The sequence below is a fragment of the Cajanus cajan genome, chromosome 2 (genome assembly GCF_000230855.2).
Source record: "Cajanus cajan strain Asha chromosome 2, NIPB_CcT2T_4, whole genome shotgun sequence".
In the NCBI taxonomy this organism is placed as follows: Eukaryota; Viridiplantae; Streptophyta; class Magnoliopsida; order Fabales; family Fabaceae; genus Cajanus; species Cajanus cajan.
Genome location: NC_138518.1, coordinates 2,998,158 through 3,019,165, shown reverse-complemented (window position 1 = coordinate 3,019,165; position 21,008 = coordinate 2,998,158). Strand labels below are relative to the sequence as shown.

General features: G+C 31.2%; 1 protein-coding gene across 1 annotated transcript; it reads right to left on the bottom strand.

Annotated features, from left to right (window-relative positions):
- Positions 1–2,033: 2,033 nt before the first annotated feature.
- LOC145954096 (cytochrome P450 82A3-like) lies at positions 2,034–4,790 on the bottom strand. The gene is made up of 2 exons (XM_083067809.1): positions 3,708–4,790; positions 2,034–2,876 (listed from the first exon to the last, which is right to left on the bottom strand). Exons 1-2 carry the CDS (start codon positions 4,656–4,658, stop codon positions 2,247–2,249), a joined length of 1,581 nt encoding a protein of 526 aa, XP_082923935.1. The 5' UTR covers positions 4,659–4,790; the 3' UTR covers positions 2,034–2,246.
- Between the last annotated feature and the right edge of the window lie 16,218 nt (positions 4,791–21,008).

The following is a 21,008-nucleotide window of genomic DNA, read 5'->3' as shown; positions in this document are numbered from 1 at the left end:
GGATTACGAAGGAATTACTTGTAGATTTTCTTACGGAATTAAATTCACGAGAAATATTTCCTGGGGATATAAATTCACAAAAAAAAAAGTCCTCAATTAAATGTATAAAAAAAATTATTAAAAAAATGCTTGCGACATTTTTCTGCGGTTTATTAAAATAATGTTAAATATTTTCTGTCAATCTAGATTCGCAATAAAATCCTCAAAAAGTATACAAAATTACTCGCTCACGGAGAATAATCCTATCATTAACATGATGGCAGCAAATTCACAAAAAAAATTTCTGCTAACAATTTTTCGTAGGAAACTAGCAGGAAACCAGCACATTTCTAGTTGTGTGCTCTAAAAAGGGATATATTCATCATGTAATGTAGCTGTTGAAAAAATATATAAATTTGTTAAACACACTTTTAGTGGTGATTTAAATAGTTATTAGTATATATAATTTAAGTGAATAGTTAAACACCCTTTATTTTTAGTTATCATAAACAAACTTTTATTATTCGTTATAATTATCGGTAATATTTTTATTGACTTTGGATACATTAGCTATAATTTAATTGATGATAAATAGTTTAGAAACTATTTATATTGTCATTAAAAATTAAAATAATTACCCTAAAAGTATAATAATTATCATTAAAAGTAATTTTTGTGCAGTGATGGAAGACATTGATGATGATAATTCATCATGCAAATAGTGATACGTATACTAACATACTATATAAAGAAATATAAAGAAATAATATAATCTCATGATAAAGTTATATAATAATTTATATAATCTTTTATTGTTTCGCTATATTACTTAATTTACTTTTTTTTTTGTTTTTTCTCTCTTATTGTTCCTTGAAAATATATATATAAATAAATTTTTAAATTTTATGACAATGTTTTACAATTAATAAAAAATTCTTTAGTTCCCTAATGGTGTGTTTGAATGAGAAATTTTACAAATTCAAGGAATTTGAAATTCTTGGTATTTGAATTACTTTGATTTCAATTTCTATCATTCTTAAAATATTTTGTTTGGATAAGTCAATTCAATTTTTTTAAAATTTTAAATTGTTAATTTGGATATGATAATTTGATTCTATCATGATAAAATTGATTTTAAAAATATATTTATATGTTGAGATTTTTAAATAAAATTTTATAAAAATATTTAATAATTTTAAATATTTAATAATTTTAAAATTAATATTAGATAATATTTAATATTTTTTAAAGTATTTTTAAATATTCAATAATTAAAAATATGAAGATATAAGATAAAATATATAAGTGAAATAAGGGGAAAAAATATGAGGAATTTCAAATTCTTACCTTTTTGGGAGAATTTGAAATTCTACTATTTCAAAGATTTTCACAAATATTTAGATTTCAAATTTTTTTGTAAATTCTCCATCCATACAAAGTATTTCACCTCAAAGAATTTAAAATTCTTCAAACAAATGAATTACTCCATTAAAATTCCTCATCCAAACATACCTTAAAGTTATTTTTTTTTAATTTAATACGTATTAATTTAAGTGCAAAGCAAAATAAATATGTAAGTATATAATTAATGTTTTATTTAACATAACTACATGATACAATTAAAATAAACCACATTCAATTATAAATTATTGAAAAAGCGTTGTGAAACACGGCTAGAAAAATAAGAAGCAACAATTTTCATTAAAAAATTATTCTCTGGGATTTATCTTATTTATAAAAAAAAAACTAAATAATGGGTTTAGATGAGTCGGATGAATACTGAGTAGAGTAGTCTTGTAAACTCTTTAGATTTTTTTTTTATTAAAAATGTCATGCACGTGAAGGGAAAACACTCTTAACGTGAATGTGTAACTTTGAGATGGATCGAGTTAGTTAGATTTACGGATCAATCTCAACTTACTTACATTCCTACTCATATCATTCCATTCACATAATTCAAAACACCCTAAAAAAACGGGAATAATGCTCAAGTCCTTTTTTCTGTAATATTCTTAATCTATTACAAGCAAATTAATACACTAACACAAATAAACTCGTAGCAAGATCATATTATTTGTTTCATGACAATTAAATGACGATGATACATCTAGCGAGCTTTTGCAAGGAACAAAACTATCACATGGTTACATAACATTTTCAAAGGAAGACACGATTTAACATACAATTGACCACAAAGCATCACATTATTTGACATCAAAGTATCAAACAATATGAATCACACACAGACCACACGACTAACATAAGGATTATAAAGTTTCATAATAGTTGGGAGTGAGACGTGGCTTAACCAAAATCTCAAGTGGAGTGGCTTTAGTATTCGTGAATCCAAAGATTTCAGTCATATCAGGAGATTCAGTTGATGGATTCAAAATGTCAAAGGAGTGCAAGAAATTAGCCAGAGCGAAATGAGCCATGTTTAAGCCAAGGGACATTCCAGCACAGATCCTTCTTCCGCTTCCAAACGGTAAAAACTCATAATTGTGACCCCTAACATCAACATCTTTATGAGTAGTAAGAAATCTTTCTGGTTTGAATTCCAATGGATCCGACCAGACACTAGGGTCTCTATGAATCTTCCACAAGTTTGGCATTAGGCGAGTTCCCTTTTTGATGTGATAGCCACCTAAAATACAATTCTCTATAAATTCACGAGGTGATGAAAAAGGTGCGGGTGGATACAATCTTAGTGTCTCTTTAACTATAGCTTGAAGATACACCAGTTTACTCATATCTGACTCTTTTATAAATCCATCTATGCCAATTTGAATATCAATTTCTTCTTTAGCCTTTTTCAATACATGAGGATTTCGCAATAGCAAACAAAATGCCCATGTAAGAACAACAGCAGTTGTATCAGTTCCGCCCAAAATCAACTCCTGTAAATAATAAGTTCTAACTTTATCAGAAGAGTAGTTTAATTATCTAAGAAAAATAAATAAAATGGAAAATTATATATTATATTCAATCTTTATCATGATAAAATTTCCTTTATGTCCTAATTTTACCTAGTATTCTCGACATATAATTAGTATTTAATTATTAAATATAAAAAATACATACGTAACTAAGAAACTAGTTACATGTACCAATTTTATATTTATACCTGCTTTTATATAAAAGTATTCATTGTCAACTTCCAACTTTCTTCTTATAGTTCACAAAAGCCACTATATTGGCCACCACACGAGATTCTTAGGTAATGTTTATCTTAATTTTTTATATTTTAAAAATGTTATATAGCTAATATTAAAATTAAATACTTTAAATGAAACTTAAATTATATAACATATTAATTAATGCTATAAATATAAAGCTAGAAGATTGTATTATACAAAATAAAAAGAAGAAGAAGAAGAAAATACTAGAAGTCCAAAATAAATTCAACCAGTCCCCATGTTAATCCCTGTTTTACAGGTTTGAATGTCATAAAAATGAAATTTCACTAACTCTTTCAGAATTCACACCGTATTATTACTAGTATAAAAAAAGTAAAATAAAAAACACTTTGTACTTCTGCATATTTTTAAAACATGTAAAAATAATATTAATTAAAATTGATGATTAATAATCAGCAATTTGAACAATTTTTTGAGTAGTTATTAAAAATAAAATGAGATATATATAAAAGTTATAAACATAAAATTGTATTAAAAGAAAAATTATCTACACCAAAATAAGCATAATGGTAAAGATATAGTAGTGCTTACCAAGGATGTGGCTTTGCATATGGTATCAGCATCAAACCCCTCAATCTGTGCACCATTAATCTTAGAAATCATGACGTCCATGAAGTCACGTTCTCTTTCATCCTTTTCACCCAAAGCCTTCTTTTCTTGGTGTTCCACCAACCACTCACTCAACAACTTGTCAATTTCCTTAGCGTTTGCTTTCATGGCCTTCTCATAACCCCCCAAATCCAACCCTCTCAAACAAGGAACCCCATCAGCCACCGTGAAAGTCCCCATCAACCGCATGAACTCCCCTATATTCTCCATAAACCTTTGCGCTTTCTCTTTCCCTTCCACATGGGTTACCCCGAAATACCTCTTCCCAACCACCATTCGCACAACCATGTTGAAAGTCAAATGTGACAACCATTGTTTCATTTCCACCGACACGTAGTTACCCTCGTTCTTTTCTCTGCACCAAACATCGTAAAGCTCCTTGATCGAGGTTTGAACCTCGGAGACACGAACGTGGCTCAGTTGCTCGATTCGGCGATTGGAGAGAAACTCGAACGTAACTATTTTACGTAACTCGCGCCAATATGTCCCGTACGGTGCCAAACCAACAAATGCTTGGTTGTACGACATGAGTTCAACGGCAACGAGTTTAGGGCGAGAGGAAACGGCAAGGTCGTTTTTGGTGAACAATTCCTTCGCCATTTCCCAGTTGCTGAGAACCAAAGCGGGTTTGACACCGAGCTTGATGGTGAATAAGGGTCCATACTTATCAGCCAAATCACCCAACGTTTTATGGGGTGTTTGTGAACTATTCAACAATTTGAGGTGACCTAGTATTGGCCATGCACCTGCAACTAGTGGAGCTTCTTTACCTTTAGATTTTTTCCATACAAACAAAAATAACAAGATTAGAGAAAGGAATGCAATGGCACTAGTGGTAGTGTTTAGGTTTAGGCAATTTAGGAGAAAGTCCATTTTTGCTAGCTATTTTGCAATACACTGCAATTGCAATTTGAAACCCTTCTCCTTTCTTCATTTATAGGTATCTGATGTATCTAGGATAGGGTCATGGCCGATTGGTTTGACCAATATGACGCCATTTTTTAGACCATTCATCAAAATTGTACTTGGAATCATCAGAGAATTCAAAATAATGGTTTTGTGTGTATATCAATAACTTATAATTCTATGATTTTATTAATAAAAGAGATATTCTTTTTTTATTATTTTTTACTTTTTATTTTTTAACTAATTTTTTAATTATTATTACACTTTAATTAATTTTATTTAATTATTTAAATGTTTTAAAGTTAACTACACAAATTTTTTATTTTTTTATCTTTCATTTACTTTTTAATAATATTTTATGAGGAGTGTCTCATTTTCACTTGTTAAGATAAATAGACAGAATTAAGAATTATGGCATCGTTTTGCCTGTGTATACAGTTCTATTATAATTTTAAAATTGCCAATATTGTAACTTGATCTGCAAGGATAAGATGCTTCTACTGCTCTACATATTTGAGACAAAGACGTTGACTGCGATTTGATTTCTTTTCTTTTTCAAACTTGGCTACTCACTCTTTTGGAACCGTTAATAATGTATTATAAAAAGCAAAGATCGTAATACAGAAGAATGGATAAACCAAAAAGTAGAATTATTTACTAAAATTATATTACTTAATTTGTTAAGATAAACAAAGTAATTAATTTTAATTGATAACCATAAATTTAATTTTTTATATATTTTCAAAAATTACGCCTATACTATTTTTTTAATTAATATCCATGTCTTTTAATCAATTCGAATGTATATTTTTTTAAAATTTTATAATTAATATATTTTACTAAATTAAGAGATTACATCATTACATCTTAATTAAAATTATATTAATTTAAAAATAATTAATATATGACCGAATATGAATTTAATTTTGTATAAAAGAAATAATAATGAAGAAATATTAAATTCAAATATCAAAATTATCTTACTTTTTAAAAATTAAATGAATTAGTATATATATATATATATAATTTTCTTATTAATACTTTTGGGATACTCGCTTTTAGAATTTTTTAGTTTTTTTAGTTTTTTTTATTTTTTTTATTTTTTTTTTAACTTCAGCCAAGTATTGTATTATGAACAGTCAAGATCAGAACCTTGGTGGCCAAGGATACTTGATCAGCAAGGATAAGGTGGCCTCCACGTGATGAGAACAAGACAAACACACTGGAGTCAGTATTGCGTGTGACGTTTACACTTTGTGGAACAGTAAAAATAAGATAATATTTTCATTTTAATGAATAAAAATAGAACGAAAAAACAACAAATCGTATAATTTTCATACTAATTAAAAAATTCAGCTCAAAGTTTTAAACATTTCAATAGATTATTTTTATTAACATAAAATTATTTATTGCCAATATTATTTTTTATGTTATAAAATTTTGTTTAAATTGAAAAAAAATAATAACTAAAATCAATGAATTCTATTCCCCTAAATCGTTGCTTTAACTTTATCACGCATACAGATAATTGTGTTAAAATAAAGAAAATTAATTATATTCTTACATATTTATTCTACCATGCAGGCAATGAAAATAATAAGAATTAAATTTAAAATTTATATCTTTATGAGTTAAAAAAGTGTGTATTGATTTTAAATTTTTTATCATAATTAAACTTTAAAAATTTATGTATACAAGACTTTTACATAATTTTTTTATACATAAGAGATATAAAAAGAAGAAAATTTAATGTGAAGTAAAGTAATATAACAATAGAATAGAAAAGCATTATATAAACGAGTTGAGGAAAAACTTTTCTTCTGTTAAAAGAAAAAAAAAGTTTGGCAATTAATTTTGATGGAATGGGCGATTATTTGGAGAGTTATTTAGAAAGTGTGAAAAGTTACAAGAGTGAAATTTATATTGAAATTTAAAAAAGGAGAAAAAATGGCTAAAAAGTAGTTTATAAGAGTAAAATAGTGTATGTTAAAAAGAAATATTCTTTTTAAAATTATTAGTAAAAATAAAAAAATGAAGAGGCATTTCGCGCCACTTTGTTTTAAAAAGAAATTAAAGCAAAAAAAAAAAGAGCAATATATACCAGTGGATAATTAATCGAAGGATGTAAATAATTTGTAGAATAATTTAAGGAATGATTAGAAAAATAAATTAGAATAAAAAAAGATGTGTACGCAAAAAAATTATATATATCACTTTATTATAGGCACGAATTATTAAATATGTATAGATGTATATGTAGAGATTATTAATGTTAAAGTTGATTCAATCAGTTGGTAAATATAGTAAGGTTAGATCATAAAAAATTTGATCAAGTAGTAGGCACAGATTCAGAATTTTAAGTAGTGAGAATAATATTTATATATAATTTGTAATAATAAATATATAATTTTATATTTTTTTAAATAAAAATATATATTTTAATTGTCTTTACGAGATTTTATATTTTAAAAATAATGAATAATTTTTTTTATTTTTAACATCTTCAAAATTATTTTTCTTTATATAAGTAACAAAACAGTCATTTAACAATTCATTTCTAACATTAAAATTGTCTTCTTTTTTTTTTTATAAAAAGAAATATAATATGAACTTGAATAAACCGTCAAGACTAAATTTACTTAATTATAATTAACATGACACACCATGCACACATATATAATTTTTTTAATTCACAACTATTTTTTAAAAATAAAAAAAGGAGTAAGGTAACAAATTATATTTAGGTACATTTTAAAAAATATTACAATTATAACTTTTTAATATACTCCTTTTAAAAAAGAAGATGTATTTTAATAAACCTCACATACATTTGATAACTCACATCCATTTATTTTTAAGAAAAATTAAGTTATCAAACTACATTTAGATGTAATTTTTTTAAAAGAAAAATATATTTCAAAAATAATATATTAATTTTAAATTTTTTTGCAACATAAAACATAAAAAGCAATGAAATACTTAATTTTTAACATAATAAATAATAGATTTTATTATAATATATATTGAGATAATAATTGACATAAAAAACTTAGTGAGGGCATTTGCCTCCACTTCTATCAACCTGGATTTGCCCCTGCTAAATAGCAGTAGATCATTTTGACTTGGGCCACTTAGTCCGATGAGCCAAATGACCTTAAGTTGGACTAACCTGATCAAAAAAAATTTAAAAAAATAATAATTAGGTTTAATTGAGATGATTTAATTGTAGTTGAGGCGATATAAGTTTTGAAAACAAAATGATCAAGAAAATAACCCAACTTAGATTGTTGACGTTTTAGGGTTGTTGATTTCATTAATATTGTTGAATTTTTTAGTTTATAAAATTTTGGAAAATTTTTGTTTATTTGTGTTGGATTTCAACATTTGAATCTATGAATACACTAGTACAAAAATGGCTTTTAAAATCGGAGATTTAAAATCGGTCATCAGGTAGCCGATTTTAAAAGTGATGCGGTGGCAATTTTGTAAATAATGTCATTACTTTTAAAATCGGCTACGTTATGACCGATTTTAAAAGTCTCTGACGCTACTTTTAAAATCGGCTCTTGAACAGCCGATTTTAAAAGTCTCACTTTTAAAATCGGCTCTAAATAGCCGATTTTAAAAGTATCACTTTTAAAATCAGTTATTGAACAGCCAATTTTAAAAGTAGTATCAGAGAATTAATTACACTATCTCTGCTCCTATTGCTCCATTCTCTACTATTTTGCTTCAATATCATATATTCTTCCTCTTTACTCTCTGGGACTCTCATCTGAAGTGTGTAGCTTCTCATTTTCTGGGACGAATACAACATTGAGGTAACATTTTCGTTTCATGCGTCTTATTTCGTTGTTTTTGGGCGAACTTTGAGTCTGGAACGGCCCCAGAACAACCTGTACTGCTTGCAGAATGGCCCGTACTGCAAGCAGAACGACCCGTTCTACAAGCAGAACGACCCGTTCTGCAAGCAGAACAGCCTGTACTGCTTGCAGAACGTGTTGGTCCCTACGGTTAGAATCTAGAAGGGGGGGTTGAATAGATTCTATGTTATTTTCCTTCCTTGTTTGCTTTCTAAAACTTTACCAAACAAATCTTGATTTAAAACAAACCTTTAAACATAAAAAGTAATTCAGAGTTATAAATGCACAGCTTATCCAACAAGATTTGAATACCAGAATCAATACAAGATACGTAAAGATTGATTTTATCAATTACCAAGAATCTTTAAAGTTCAGTTTCTGCAGATAATGTTTTTCTTCATACAACATTAATCAAGAAACTTATACAGAATGTAAAGAGTGTAAGGTTAAGAAAATCATGCACCAAGATATATACTGGTTCAGCCATCCAAAGGCCTACATCCAGTTTCAGATTTAGATACACCTCTAAATCCAGTCAAATCCACTATTGATATTCTTTACATGCACCCTGCACAAGCAATATCCAATCAATGAATTTAACAAGCAAATCTTGACACCTACAAGATTAACAAACCATTTCTTGACTCCACAAGAAACAAATAACCCAAGAATATTGATCCCACAATATCCTACTTGAGAAAAACCTATCTCAAGATTTCTCTTTACACAACTCTTCCAGAGATTCTCTAATCTCAAGAGTTAAAACCATTCAAACAATGAAAAGATCAGAAACGAATACACCTGTTCGTGTAGATATGATCTTCAACAAAGTAAACCAGTTTAGAATGAATTTTCTAAATGAACTTCATCTTCTTGAATTGATCTTGCACACTTCTTTTTCCAAAAGTTGATTTTCAGCAGATATGTTCTTTCCTTCTTTTCAGAAAATCTTTATTCTCTTTTTTCTTTTCTATATTTTCTATCTTTTCTGTGTTTTTAAAAACTTCAGTTTTAATCTTATTTAAAGACAATTTTCAGGTGCAAGAAAACAGTTATTTCAGTTATATTCATAACAGAGATAATCTATTACCTGTGATGGTAATCTATTACCACGAGTTAGAATAACTGAACTAATTGTTTCAGCAACTGTTTTAATCTATTACTTAAAACAGTAATCGATTAACACGATGCCAAAATAACACAAAACTCACATTTGGAACAGAGGTAATCGATTACTTTAGAGAGGTAATCGATTAACACGATCCTTTTTCCTCTTGAAATCATCAGAATCAGTTTGGTAATCTATTACCATACATGGTAATCGATTATTCCAGTATCAATCAAATTTTTCAACATGAGTCAGGTAATCTATTACCAGTTCAGGTAATCTATTCCTTAACTCAGAAAATTTCTGATGTTTTCAAGTTTTCATTTAAAGTCTCAAACACTCAGTAAATTAATACTTCATGTTCTCAACAATGAATGAAATAAGAAAAATGAGTATTATGATATTTTCACCTTCATGTTAATTACTAATTTTTAACACATAACAAACAAACACATACAAGCCTAATCTTTTAAACAATCAATACATTATCCTTTTGACATAGGCTTAAAATAAAAAACAACAAGAACAAAACATCAAAACTAAAACTTCTAGGGAACATCTTCCAGATGTAGATTCTTCAATCTTCAACAATCTCCCCCTTTTTGGTTTTGATGAGCCAAACTCTTCATGTTGACTTTCACGATCATCATGTTGTTTTGTTTCACTTGTTTGTTTGAAATTTGAACTTGAATTTGAACCTGCATATGTCTAGAACAAAAACTTCCATACAAAGCATTATGCAGTTCTATTTCCATTTCTTTCTTATACAATACATAAACAACCATATAAACATTTAATCAGTTTCTCATGAATTTCTCCCCCTGTTTGGCTTAACCAAACAAAAAAAAAACAGAGTAAACAGAGAAATAACATGATACTTATGCAACAAAAACAACAAGCACTTAATAAGACTTTCATCATATAAGCATTAAAAATGTTCAGAAGCATACAAATACTACAACTATTACAAACTTTAAGTCTGAAATATAAATCAAAGTATTTATGCAGAACAAATTAAAATGCAGTGCCTAAAATGTAATGCATAACTAAAGTTCTTCAGGGTAGGGTATGTTCATCGCATCCAGTCGTTCAGATATAGATTCAAAACAAGCCTTCAGCTCTTGATAATCTCTTCTCTGAGTTTCTCTGATGTCATCTAGCTTTGCCAGAACAGATAGCTCAAAAGTAGAAAGAGGCTTGGGCTCTTCAGCTGCTTCCTCTTCTTCAATTTGAACTTCAGGTTGAGACGGCTCTGCAGTCTCAGCAGTAGGAACATCTTCCTTTGCTATCCAACCAGCATCTGTTTTCACTAGCTTCATCATTTTCAGAGCTCTATCCTTGATATCATGAACATCTCTGGTGACCTCTCTTGCTTCACCAGTCAAGGGAACTTTATAGAACGCCAATACCTTGCTTATGAACACAGCATATGGACACTTGCAGTCCATTAACCTCCTTGTCTTTAGCATTATGTCTTCTACCACAAATACCCAATCAACTTGAATGTTGTTCTTAAAAGCCGCGAGCAGTGCCATATCTTCTTCACTGATTTGTGCGTGATTGCTCCCCCTTGCTGCCAGAATCCAAACAATTACATAATGTAGGAGTCTATCTTCCACTCGTAGACCTCCAGCATTATATGTAATTTTCCTCTTTTCTTTTCTTTTGTATTCTTTATCAGCCTCCCAGGCCGAAACATCCCTCAGCATACTCATAAAAAATGTATCTTTACCTATTGAGAAATTTTTCATCTTCAATTCATTGAAGGTAGGTTTAATACCATTTCTAGTTAATCCACCAATCTTCAAAAATACATCAGCAGATAGAGTAACTTTTATTCCTTTAACTTCTGAAACCAAAACACCATTTTCATCTCTTCCCAAATTTGAGTAAAAGACCCTAACAAGATCAGGGTAGTACAGTCCACTTAACCCAACAAATTTGCTAACTCCTTGACAAGATAACAGAGTAGGAAATGTAAAACCTTGCTCTATAAGCCAAGACGAGTAGAGTACCTTTGGAGCCACAATGTCTTTGCAAGCAAAAGACTCATTGAAAGTTTCCTCTTGAGACTTCCTTGTGAACCACGAATGAGAATATTCTTCTTCAGGTTCTGGACGAGAGGAGTCTTGTTTCTTCTTTTTAGATGTACCTTGACCTTGAGTAGTAGGACGAGGGTAATCTCTGTTGGCTATGTGCTTTACACGCTTTCCTTTGCCAAGACTTTCCATGAATGGGGCTTAGGGTTAGGTTTTGAAATAGATTTTGAGATAGAAAAGGGAACCAGGGGTTTCGTTCGTTTTAGTTTGAAGCAAAAATGGAGAGAGTTTTGGATTAATTTGAATTTGAAACAGATTTAAAGAGGGTTTTTGAATACTAAAAAAAAACAGGGGTTCGCGTCAGGTAATCGATTAACTTAGTTGGTAATCGATTATCTCGCAACTGAAACAGGGTAATTATGCAAGTGAGTGAGTGGTAATCGATTAACCCGCGTGGTAATCGATTATCACAGTGGGTATGCAGCAGAAATTGCATCAAAGTAGCAGAGGTAGTCGATTACTGAAAATTGGTAATCGATTACTGCTGTTGATTTTTCAGCAATTTCTTCATTTCTTCCAATGGTAATCGATTAACCCGCTAGGTAATCGATTATCACAGAGAAATGTGTGCAGATACAAGGCATACTGTGTTTTGTGTGATTTCCTATTATGAATGCACATACATCAAGTTTAAACCTATAAGTGCTTAGCAATTTCATGCATATTCACACAATCATACTTTAATAATGAGATTTAGGATAGATTGGACTCACTAATGATACCAAGATTGGTTCTTAGCTTGAAAAATCTTTCCTTTGGTAGAGGCTTTGTAAAGATGTCAGCAAGTTGATCTTCTGACATTATGAATTTGATGTCACAGTCTCCTTTCTCTACATGATCTCTGATAAAGTGATGTCTAACTTCAATGTGCTTAGTTCTTGAGTGTAGAATAGGATTCCTTGAAATGTTAATTGCACTTGTGTTGTCACACTTCAGTGGTATGTGATCAATCTTCAAACCAAAGTCTTGAAGTTGATGTTTAAACCAAATTGACTGAGCACAGCAGCTTCCAGCAGCTATATACTCAGCTTCAGCAGTTGAGAGTGCTACACAAGCTTGTTTCTTGCTCTGCCACGATATGAGACATTCTCCAAACGTGTGGCACGTTCCACTTGTACTTTTCCTATCCAATTTACAACCAGCAAAATCGGAGTCAGAGTAACCAGTTAAAGATGGAGAAGTACCTTTAGGATACCACAATCCAACATTGATTGTGCCTTTCAAATACTTCAGTATTTTCTTTACAGCCTTCAGATGTGATTCCTTTGGTTTTGATTGGAATCTAGCACATACACATACACTGTACATGATGTCAGGTCTGCTAGCTGTTAGATACAGAAGAGATCCAATGATCCCTCTATACATTGATTCTTCAACATCTTTTCCTGCAATATCACTATCTAGATAACAATTAGTAGACATAGGAGTATTTGACATCTTACAATTCTCCATATCAAATTTCTTTAACAGTTCTTTGCTATACTTAGTTTGATGTAGAAAAATTCCATTTTCCATTTGTTTGACTTGTAGTCCTAGGAAGAAGCTTAATTCTCCCATCATAGACATATCAAACTCCTTCTGCATATTGGAAACAAATTCTTTACAAAGAGATTGGTTAGTAGATCCAAATATTATATCATCAACATAAATCTGAATCAGCATAATATCTTTTGATTTTCTCTTTATGAAAAGAGTTTTATCAACATTACCTCTTTGAAAGTCATGAGTTAGTAGAAACTTACTCAGCCTTTCATACCATTTCCTTGGAGCTTGTTTCAGTCCATACAAAGCTTTCTTGAGCTTGTAAACATGCTTAGGTAATTTGCAGTCAACAAAACCAGGTGGTTGAGCTACATAAACTTCTTCATCAATAAAACCATTTAAAAATGCACTTTTCACATCCATTTGATATAGTTTGAAATCAAACACACAAGCAAATGCAAGTAAAAGCCTAACAGCTTCTAATCTAGCAACTGGAGCATATGTTTCACCAAAGTCTATACCTTCTTGTTGATTGTATCCTTTGGCTACTAATCTAGCTTTATTTTTAACTATAACACCTTCTTCATTTAGTTTGTTTTTGAAAACCCATTTTGTACCAATGACATTCATATCCTTATTGAAAGGAACTAAAATCCAAACATCATTTCTTTTGAATTGATTCAGTTCATCATGCATGGCCATTATCCAGAATTCATCTTTTAATGCATGTTCCACACATAATGGTTCAATTTGAGAAACAAATGCCATATCATCACTTAGAAGATTAAAAGAGTGTCTAGTAGAAACTCCCTTATTTATATCTCCAAGAATGTTGTCCAGAGATAGATCTTTGGGTTTCCTCCATTCTTTGGGTAGTGATGTGTCTTCAGATGGTGTTTTCTGCTGTTGTTCCAGTTTTTCTTCTTCTTGTGTAATATTGTCACCTATCTCATCTTCATCATTAAGAGATTTTCCTTTTTCAAGGATGTTAGTTTCATCAAAAGTAACATGTATAGATTCTTCAACAGATAAGGTACTTTTGTTAAAGACTCTATATGCTTTGCTAATTGCAGAATATCCAATAAAAACTCCTTCATCAGCCTTAGCATCAAATTTTCCAAGAGTGTCTTTTCCATTATTCAGAACAAAACACTTACAGCCAAACACTTTAAAATGTGAAATGTCAGGCTTTCTTCCTTTGTAAAGCTCATATGGTGTTTTCTTTAAAATAGGTCTAATCAAGATTCTATTTAGAACATAGCATGCAGTGCTTACTGCATCAGCCCAAAAGTATTTTGGTAAACCATTTTCATTTAACATGGCTCTTGCTAGCTCTATTAGAGATCTATTTTTCCTCTCTACAACTCCATTTTGTTGAGGAGTTCTAGGGACAGAAAAATTGTGATTAATACCATTTTCTTCACAAAAAGTTTGAAAAGATTCATTTTGAAATTCACCACCATGATCACTTCGCAAAGATTTAATTTTCAAATCCTTTTCATTCTGAATTCTTTTTGAAATGATTCTAAAGGCTTTAAAAGCATTGTCTTTATGGGATATAAATGCAACCCATGTGAATCTGGAGTAGTCATCAATGAGAACTAAAGCATAAGTGTTTCCACCTAGACTTTTGGTTCTTGATGGTCCAAAGAGATCCATGTGCAAAAGTTCCAGCGGTCTAGAGGTTGACATAACTTTCTTTGATTTAAAAGAAGCTCTAGTCTGCTTTCCCTTTTGACATGCATCACAAAGTCCTTGATTAGAGAACTTGATCTTTGGAAGACCACTAACAAGATCTTTAGATGCAAGTCTATTTAACTGATCTGCATTTATATGTGCAATGCGTCTATGCCATAACCATGTTACATTATCATGTGATGTGAGACAAGAATTGGATGATGAATGCTCTAAGTCTAATATGTATATGTTATTGACTCTTTTTCCTATAAGCAGGACTTCATTTGATTCCTTATCACAAACCATACAGCATTCATTATTGAAAGAGATATTGTAATTTTTGTCACAAAGCTGGCTAATACTAAGCAGGTTATATTTGAGACCTTCTACATACAGGACATTTTCAATGAGAGTATTGGAATTGTTACCAACACTGCCTGAGCCTAGTATTCTGCCTTTGTTGTTATCTCCATATGTTACAGATCCTCCTTCTTTTTCCTGTAATGAGATAAATTTGCTTTTATCTCCTGTCATGTGTCTTGAGCAGCCGCTGTCTAAGTACCACATTGATTGCTTTGCTCTCAAGCACACCTGCAACACAAGTTATTCAATTTGATTTTGGTACCCAATGGATCTTGGGTCCTGGAGAATCAGTGAGTACATAATCTAATTTCTTAATCCATTTATATTTTCCACTGGGAATGCCAAATTTCCTTATCATGCATCTGTAATAGTTATGACCAGATTTCATACAATAGTTACATGAGTGGGAATTAATGGATTTCATAACATTAACATTCTGTTTTTCTTTATCCTTTGCTTTTAATGCAGCATACAATGTTTCACAGTTCTCACATGGTGACTTTAGTTTAGAGATATCTGAAAGTAGTTTCCTGTTATCATTCTCTAAATCAGAAATTTTATCTCTCATGTGTGTCATTTTCTTTTTGTAAACATTGTTTGATTTTTCTAATTTCCTTGCTTCAGCATACAGTTCAGCAAATGCATTTTGCAATTCATCATACGAGTCAATAGATGAGTCAGAATCATATACCTCATAATCTGAATTATGTTTGGTCATGAGACAGAGATTTGCTTCCTGATCCTCATCACTATCACTTGAAGTTGTTGAGGCATTCTCTTCCCATGCTATGTATGCTTTCTTTTTCTTTGATCTGAACTTTTGTTTCGTCTCCTCATTCTTTTTCAGGCTTGGACAGTCAGCTCTCATGTGTCCAGCTTTTCCACATTCAAAGCATTTGAACTTTGGAGATGAGTTTTCATTCTTCTTGAAGGATTTCTTCTGACTGGAGAATCTCTTATTGTTGTTCTTCCTTCTCATGAACTTCCTAAATTTCTTCACCATCAGATTTAATTCTTCTTGTTCAGAACTTTCATTGCTGCTATCCTCTTCATCACTTGAGGATTCTTTTACCTTTAAGGCCAGACCTTTTGCCTTTTTATCTTTTTGTTCTTCATCAGCAATCCTTGACAGATCCATCTCATATTCTCTTAGCTTTCCAAATAACTCAGCACTTGTCATCTGAGCTAAGTTCTTTGACTCTGTAATTGCTGTGACAGTTGGTTGCCATCTTCTGTTTAGTGACTTCAGGATTTTGACATTTACTTCTTCTTCCACGAAGTCTTTCCCTAATCCTTTTAGGTGATTTATTATGTGAATGAACCTCTTTTGCATATCCATGACAGTTTCACCTTGATTCATTCTGAAGGTTTCATATTCCTGAATGAGTGTGTTCTTTCTAGCCCTTCTCACTTCTGGAGTTCCTTCATGTGTTACTTGGATTAAATCCCAAGCTTCCTTTGCTGTAGAACAAGCTGAAATTCTAAAAAATTCATCAGAATTTAGTGCAGAATGTATGATATTTAAAGCTTTTGCATCATTCTCTGCTCTTCTAATTTCACTTTGATCCCAGCTATCATATGGTTTCTCAATTTCTTTTCCTCCCTCTATCTTAGTGGGTACTTTGTAATCTGTGATTACAGCCTGCCAAATATTTCTATGAACAGATTCCATGAAAATTTTCATTCTAACTTTCCAAAAGGGATAGTTATCTCCACAAAACAATGGAGGTCTGTTTATAGAAGCACCTTCAGCAAACGGTAATTGATTACCAGCCATCTAACCTTTCTAGGATCTAGTCTTGAATATTTTACAAGATACAGCTCTAGATACCAATTGTTGGTCCCTACGGTTAGAATCTAGAAGGGGGGGTTGAATAGATTCTATGTTATTTTCCTTCCTTGTTTGCTTTCTAAAACTTTACCAAACAAATCTTGATTTAAAACAAACCTTTAAACATAAAAAGTAATTCAGAGTTATAAATGCACAGCTTATCCAACAAGATTTGAATACCAGAATCAATACAAGATACGTAAAGATTGATTTTATCAATTACCAAGAATCTTTAAAGTTCAGTTTCTGCAGATAATGTTTTTCTTCATACAACATTAATCAAGAAACTTATACAGAATGTAAAGAGTGTAAGGTTAAGAAAATCATGCACCAAGATATATACTGGTTCAGCCATCCAAAGGCCTACATCCAGTTTCAGATTTAGATACACCTCTAAATCCAGTCAAATCCACTATTGATATTCTTTACATGCACCCTGCACAAGCAATATCCAATCAATGAATTTAACAAGCAAATCTTGACACCTACAAGATTAACAAACCATTTCTTGACTCCACAAGAAACAAATAACCCAAGAATATTGATCCCACAATATCCTACTTGAGAAAAACCTATCTCAAGATTTCTCTTTACACAACTCTTCCAGAGATTCTCTAATCTCAAGAGTTAAAACCATTCAAACAATGAAAAGATCAGAAACGAATACACCTGTTCGTGTAGATATGATCTTCAACAAAGTAAACCAGTTTAGAATGAATTTTCTAAATGAACTTCATCTTCTTGAATTGATCTTGCACACTTCTTTTTCCAAAAGTTGATTTTCAGCAGATATGTTCTTTCCTTCTTTTCAGAAAATCTTTATTCTCTTTTTTCTTTTCTATATTTTCTATCTTTTCTGTGTTTTTAAAAACTTCAGTTTTAATCTTATTTAAAGACAATTTTCAGGTGCAAGAAAACAGTTATTTCAGTTATATTCATAACAGAGATAATCTATTACCTGTGATGGTAATCTATTACCACGAGTTAGAATAACTGAACTAATTGTTTCAGCAACTGTTTTAATCTATTACTTAAAACAGTAATCGATTAACACGATGCCAAAATAACACAAAACTCACATTTGGAACAGAGGTAATCGATTACTTTAGAGAGGTAATCGATTAACACGATCCTTTTTCCTCTTGAAATCATCAGAATCAGTTTGGTAATCTATTACCATACATGGTAATCGATTATTCCAGTATCAATCAAATTTTTCAACATGAGTCAGGTAATCTATTACCAGTTCAGGTAATCTATTCCTTAACTCAGAAAATTTCTGATGTTTTCAAGTTTTCATTTAAAGTCTCAAACACTCAGTAAATTAATACTTCATGTTCTCAACAATGAATGAAATAAGAAAAATGAGTATTATGATATTTTCACCTTCATGTTAATTACTAATTTTTAACACATAACAAACAAACACATACAAGCCTAATCTTTTAAACAATCAATACATTATCCTTTTGACATAGGCTTAAAATAAAAAACAACAAGAACAAAACATCAAAACTAAAACTTCTAGGGAACATCTTCCAGATGTAGATTCTTCAATCTTCAACAGAACGAGCCGTTCTGCTTGCAGTACGGGCCATTCTGCTTGCAGTACGGGTCGTTCTGCTTGCAGAACAGCCCGTTCTGGGGCCGTTCCAGACACTGAAGCAGTTTTAGGATTTTTTCTAAATTGGACCCCTTGTATGTATGTGTTATATATTTGTATTTTATTAATAATTTGTTATATAATTAATGTCTACCTAGTAATTTAGTGTTTAGAAAAATTAGGTGGTTTATTTGATTTTTATAAATTAGTATGATGTTATATTTATGCACATATTGAGTGAACCTTAGTTTCCCTTTTGAAATTTAATACAAATGATTAAAATAGTGAGATTAACGTTCATGGTCTATGTTTTTTTTTTTATGAAGAACAGAAGTTATGGATAAAAGTTGGTTATTGAATCGAAGTTGGATACATGCATCACGTATAAGTGATGAGTATGAGACTGGAGTAGAATATTTTATTGAATATGTAATACGAAATGCTAATGATGATATGAATGGAAGGTTTTTTTGTCCTTGTGTTAATTGTTGTAATGCGACTCGCCTAGAACTTGATGTTATAAGAGAACATCTTTTGTGTGATGGATTTCTTAACAATTATACACGTTGGATATGGCATGGTGAAAATGTTGACATTCAAAGTGAATCAGTCGAAACTCAAACTCAAACATTTACACAAGAGATAGATATGGATGATCGGTTAGAGGAGATGCTTCGTGATGTTGGTCCAGAATCATTCAAGCATGCACATATGTATGAAACTATGTGCAACGATTTGGAGAAGTCGTTGTATCCAAACTGTAAAAAATTCACTAGACTTTCAGCAATATTAAGATTGTTCAACTTGAAGGCAAGAAATGGATGGAGTGATAAAAGCTTCACAGAATTGTTAGAGCTACTAAAAGAAATGCTTCAAGAGGGTAACACATTGCCTAATCGTAACTACGAGGCAAAAAAGGTGTTGTGTCCTATGGGTTTGGAGTATAAGAAGATACATGTGTGCCCAAATGATTTTATGTTATATCATGGTGAGTTTGAAGGGTTGCATCAATGTCCAAGATGTGGGTTGTCACGATATAAAAAGAAATAAGATGATTCTGATTATGATGTGAGCACTAAGGGTCCTCCAGCGAAGGTTTTATGGTATTTGCCAATTGTTCCGAGATTAAAACGTTTGTTTGCTAATGCGGATGACGCAAAGCTAATGAGATGGCATGAAGATGAAAGGAAGTGTGATGGAAGTCTTAGGCATCCAGCAGATTGTTTGCAATGGAAAAAAATTGATTCTATGTTTCCAAATTTTGGCAAGGAGCCAAGAAATGTGAGGCTTGGACTAGCTACGGATGGAATGAATCCGTTTGGTAACTTAAGTACTAAGCATAGTTCATAGCCTGTTTTGTTGACAATTTACAATTTACCTCCGTAGTTGTGCATGAAACGCAAATATTTAATGCTATCTATGATGATTTCTGGTCCAAGGCAACCAGGAAACGACATTGATGTTTATTTAAGTCCATTGGTGGAAGACTTAAAGATGTTGTGGGAAGAGGGAATTGATGTGTTTGACGGGTATTCAGGTGAATTGTTCAGGTTGCATGCCATGTTGTTCTGCACAATCAATGACTTTCCAACATATGGAAACTTGTGCGGCTACAGTGTTAAGGGGCATAAAGCTTGCCCTATATGTGAAGAGGACACTTGTTACCATCAACTACTTAATTGGAAAAAGACAGTTTACCTTGGCCATCGAAGATTTCTTAAACCTAATCATCCATATCGAAGGTTAAAAAAAGCTTTTAATGGATTTCAAGAATATGACAGTGCTCCTACTGCATTAACTGGTGAGCAAGTTTATGAACGGGTGAAGAATTTAAATATGACACTTGGAAAGAAGGGAAAACAACCGAAAGAAAGAAGCATATGGAAGAAGAGGTCGATATTATTTGATCTTCCATACTGGAAAGTTCTTGATGTTAGACATTGCATTGATGTCATGCATGTTGAGAAAAATGTATGTGATAGTGTAATTGGCACACTTCTCATTATTCAAGGAAAGACAAAAGATGGACTCAACTCTCGTCTAGATTTGCAACTCATGGGAATACGACAACAATTGTATCCACAACCTAAGGGTAAGCGAACCTAGCATGTCACACATTGTCAAAAAAGGAGAAAACAAGTTTTTGTGAGTGCTTACATGGTGTCAAAGTGCCGCATGGTTACTCTTCTAATGTAAAAAGTCTAGTATCAATGAAAGGTTTGAAATTAGTTGGCTTGAAGTCTCATGATTGTCATGTACTAATGCAACAACTTCTTCCTGTCGCGATACGT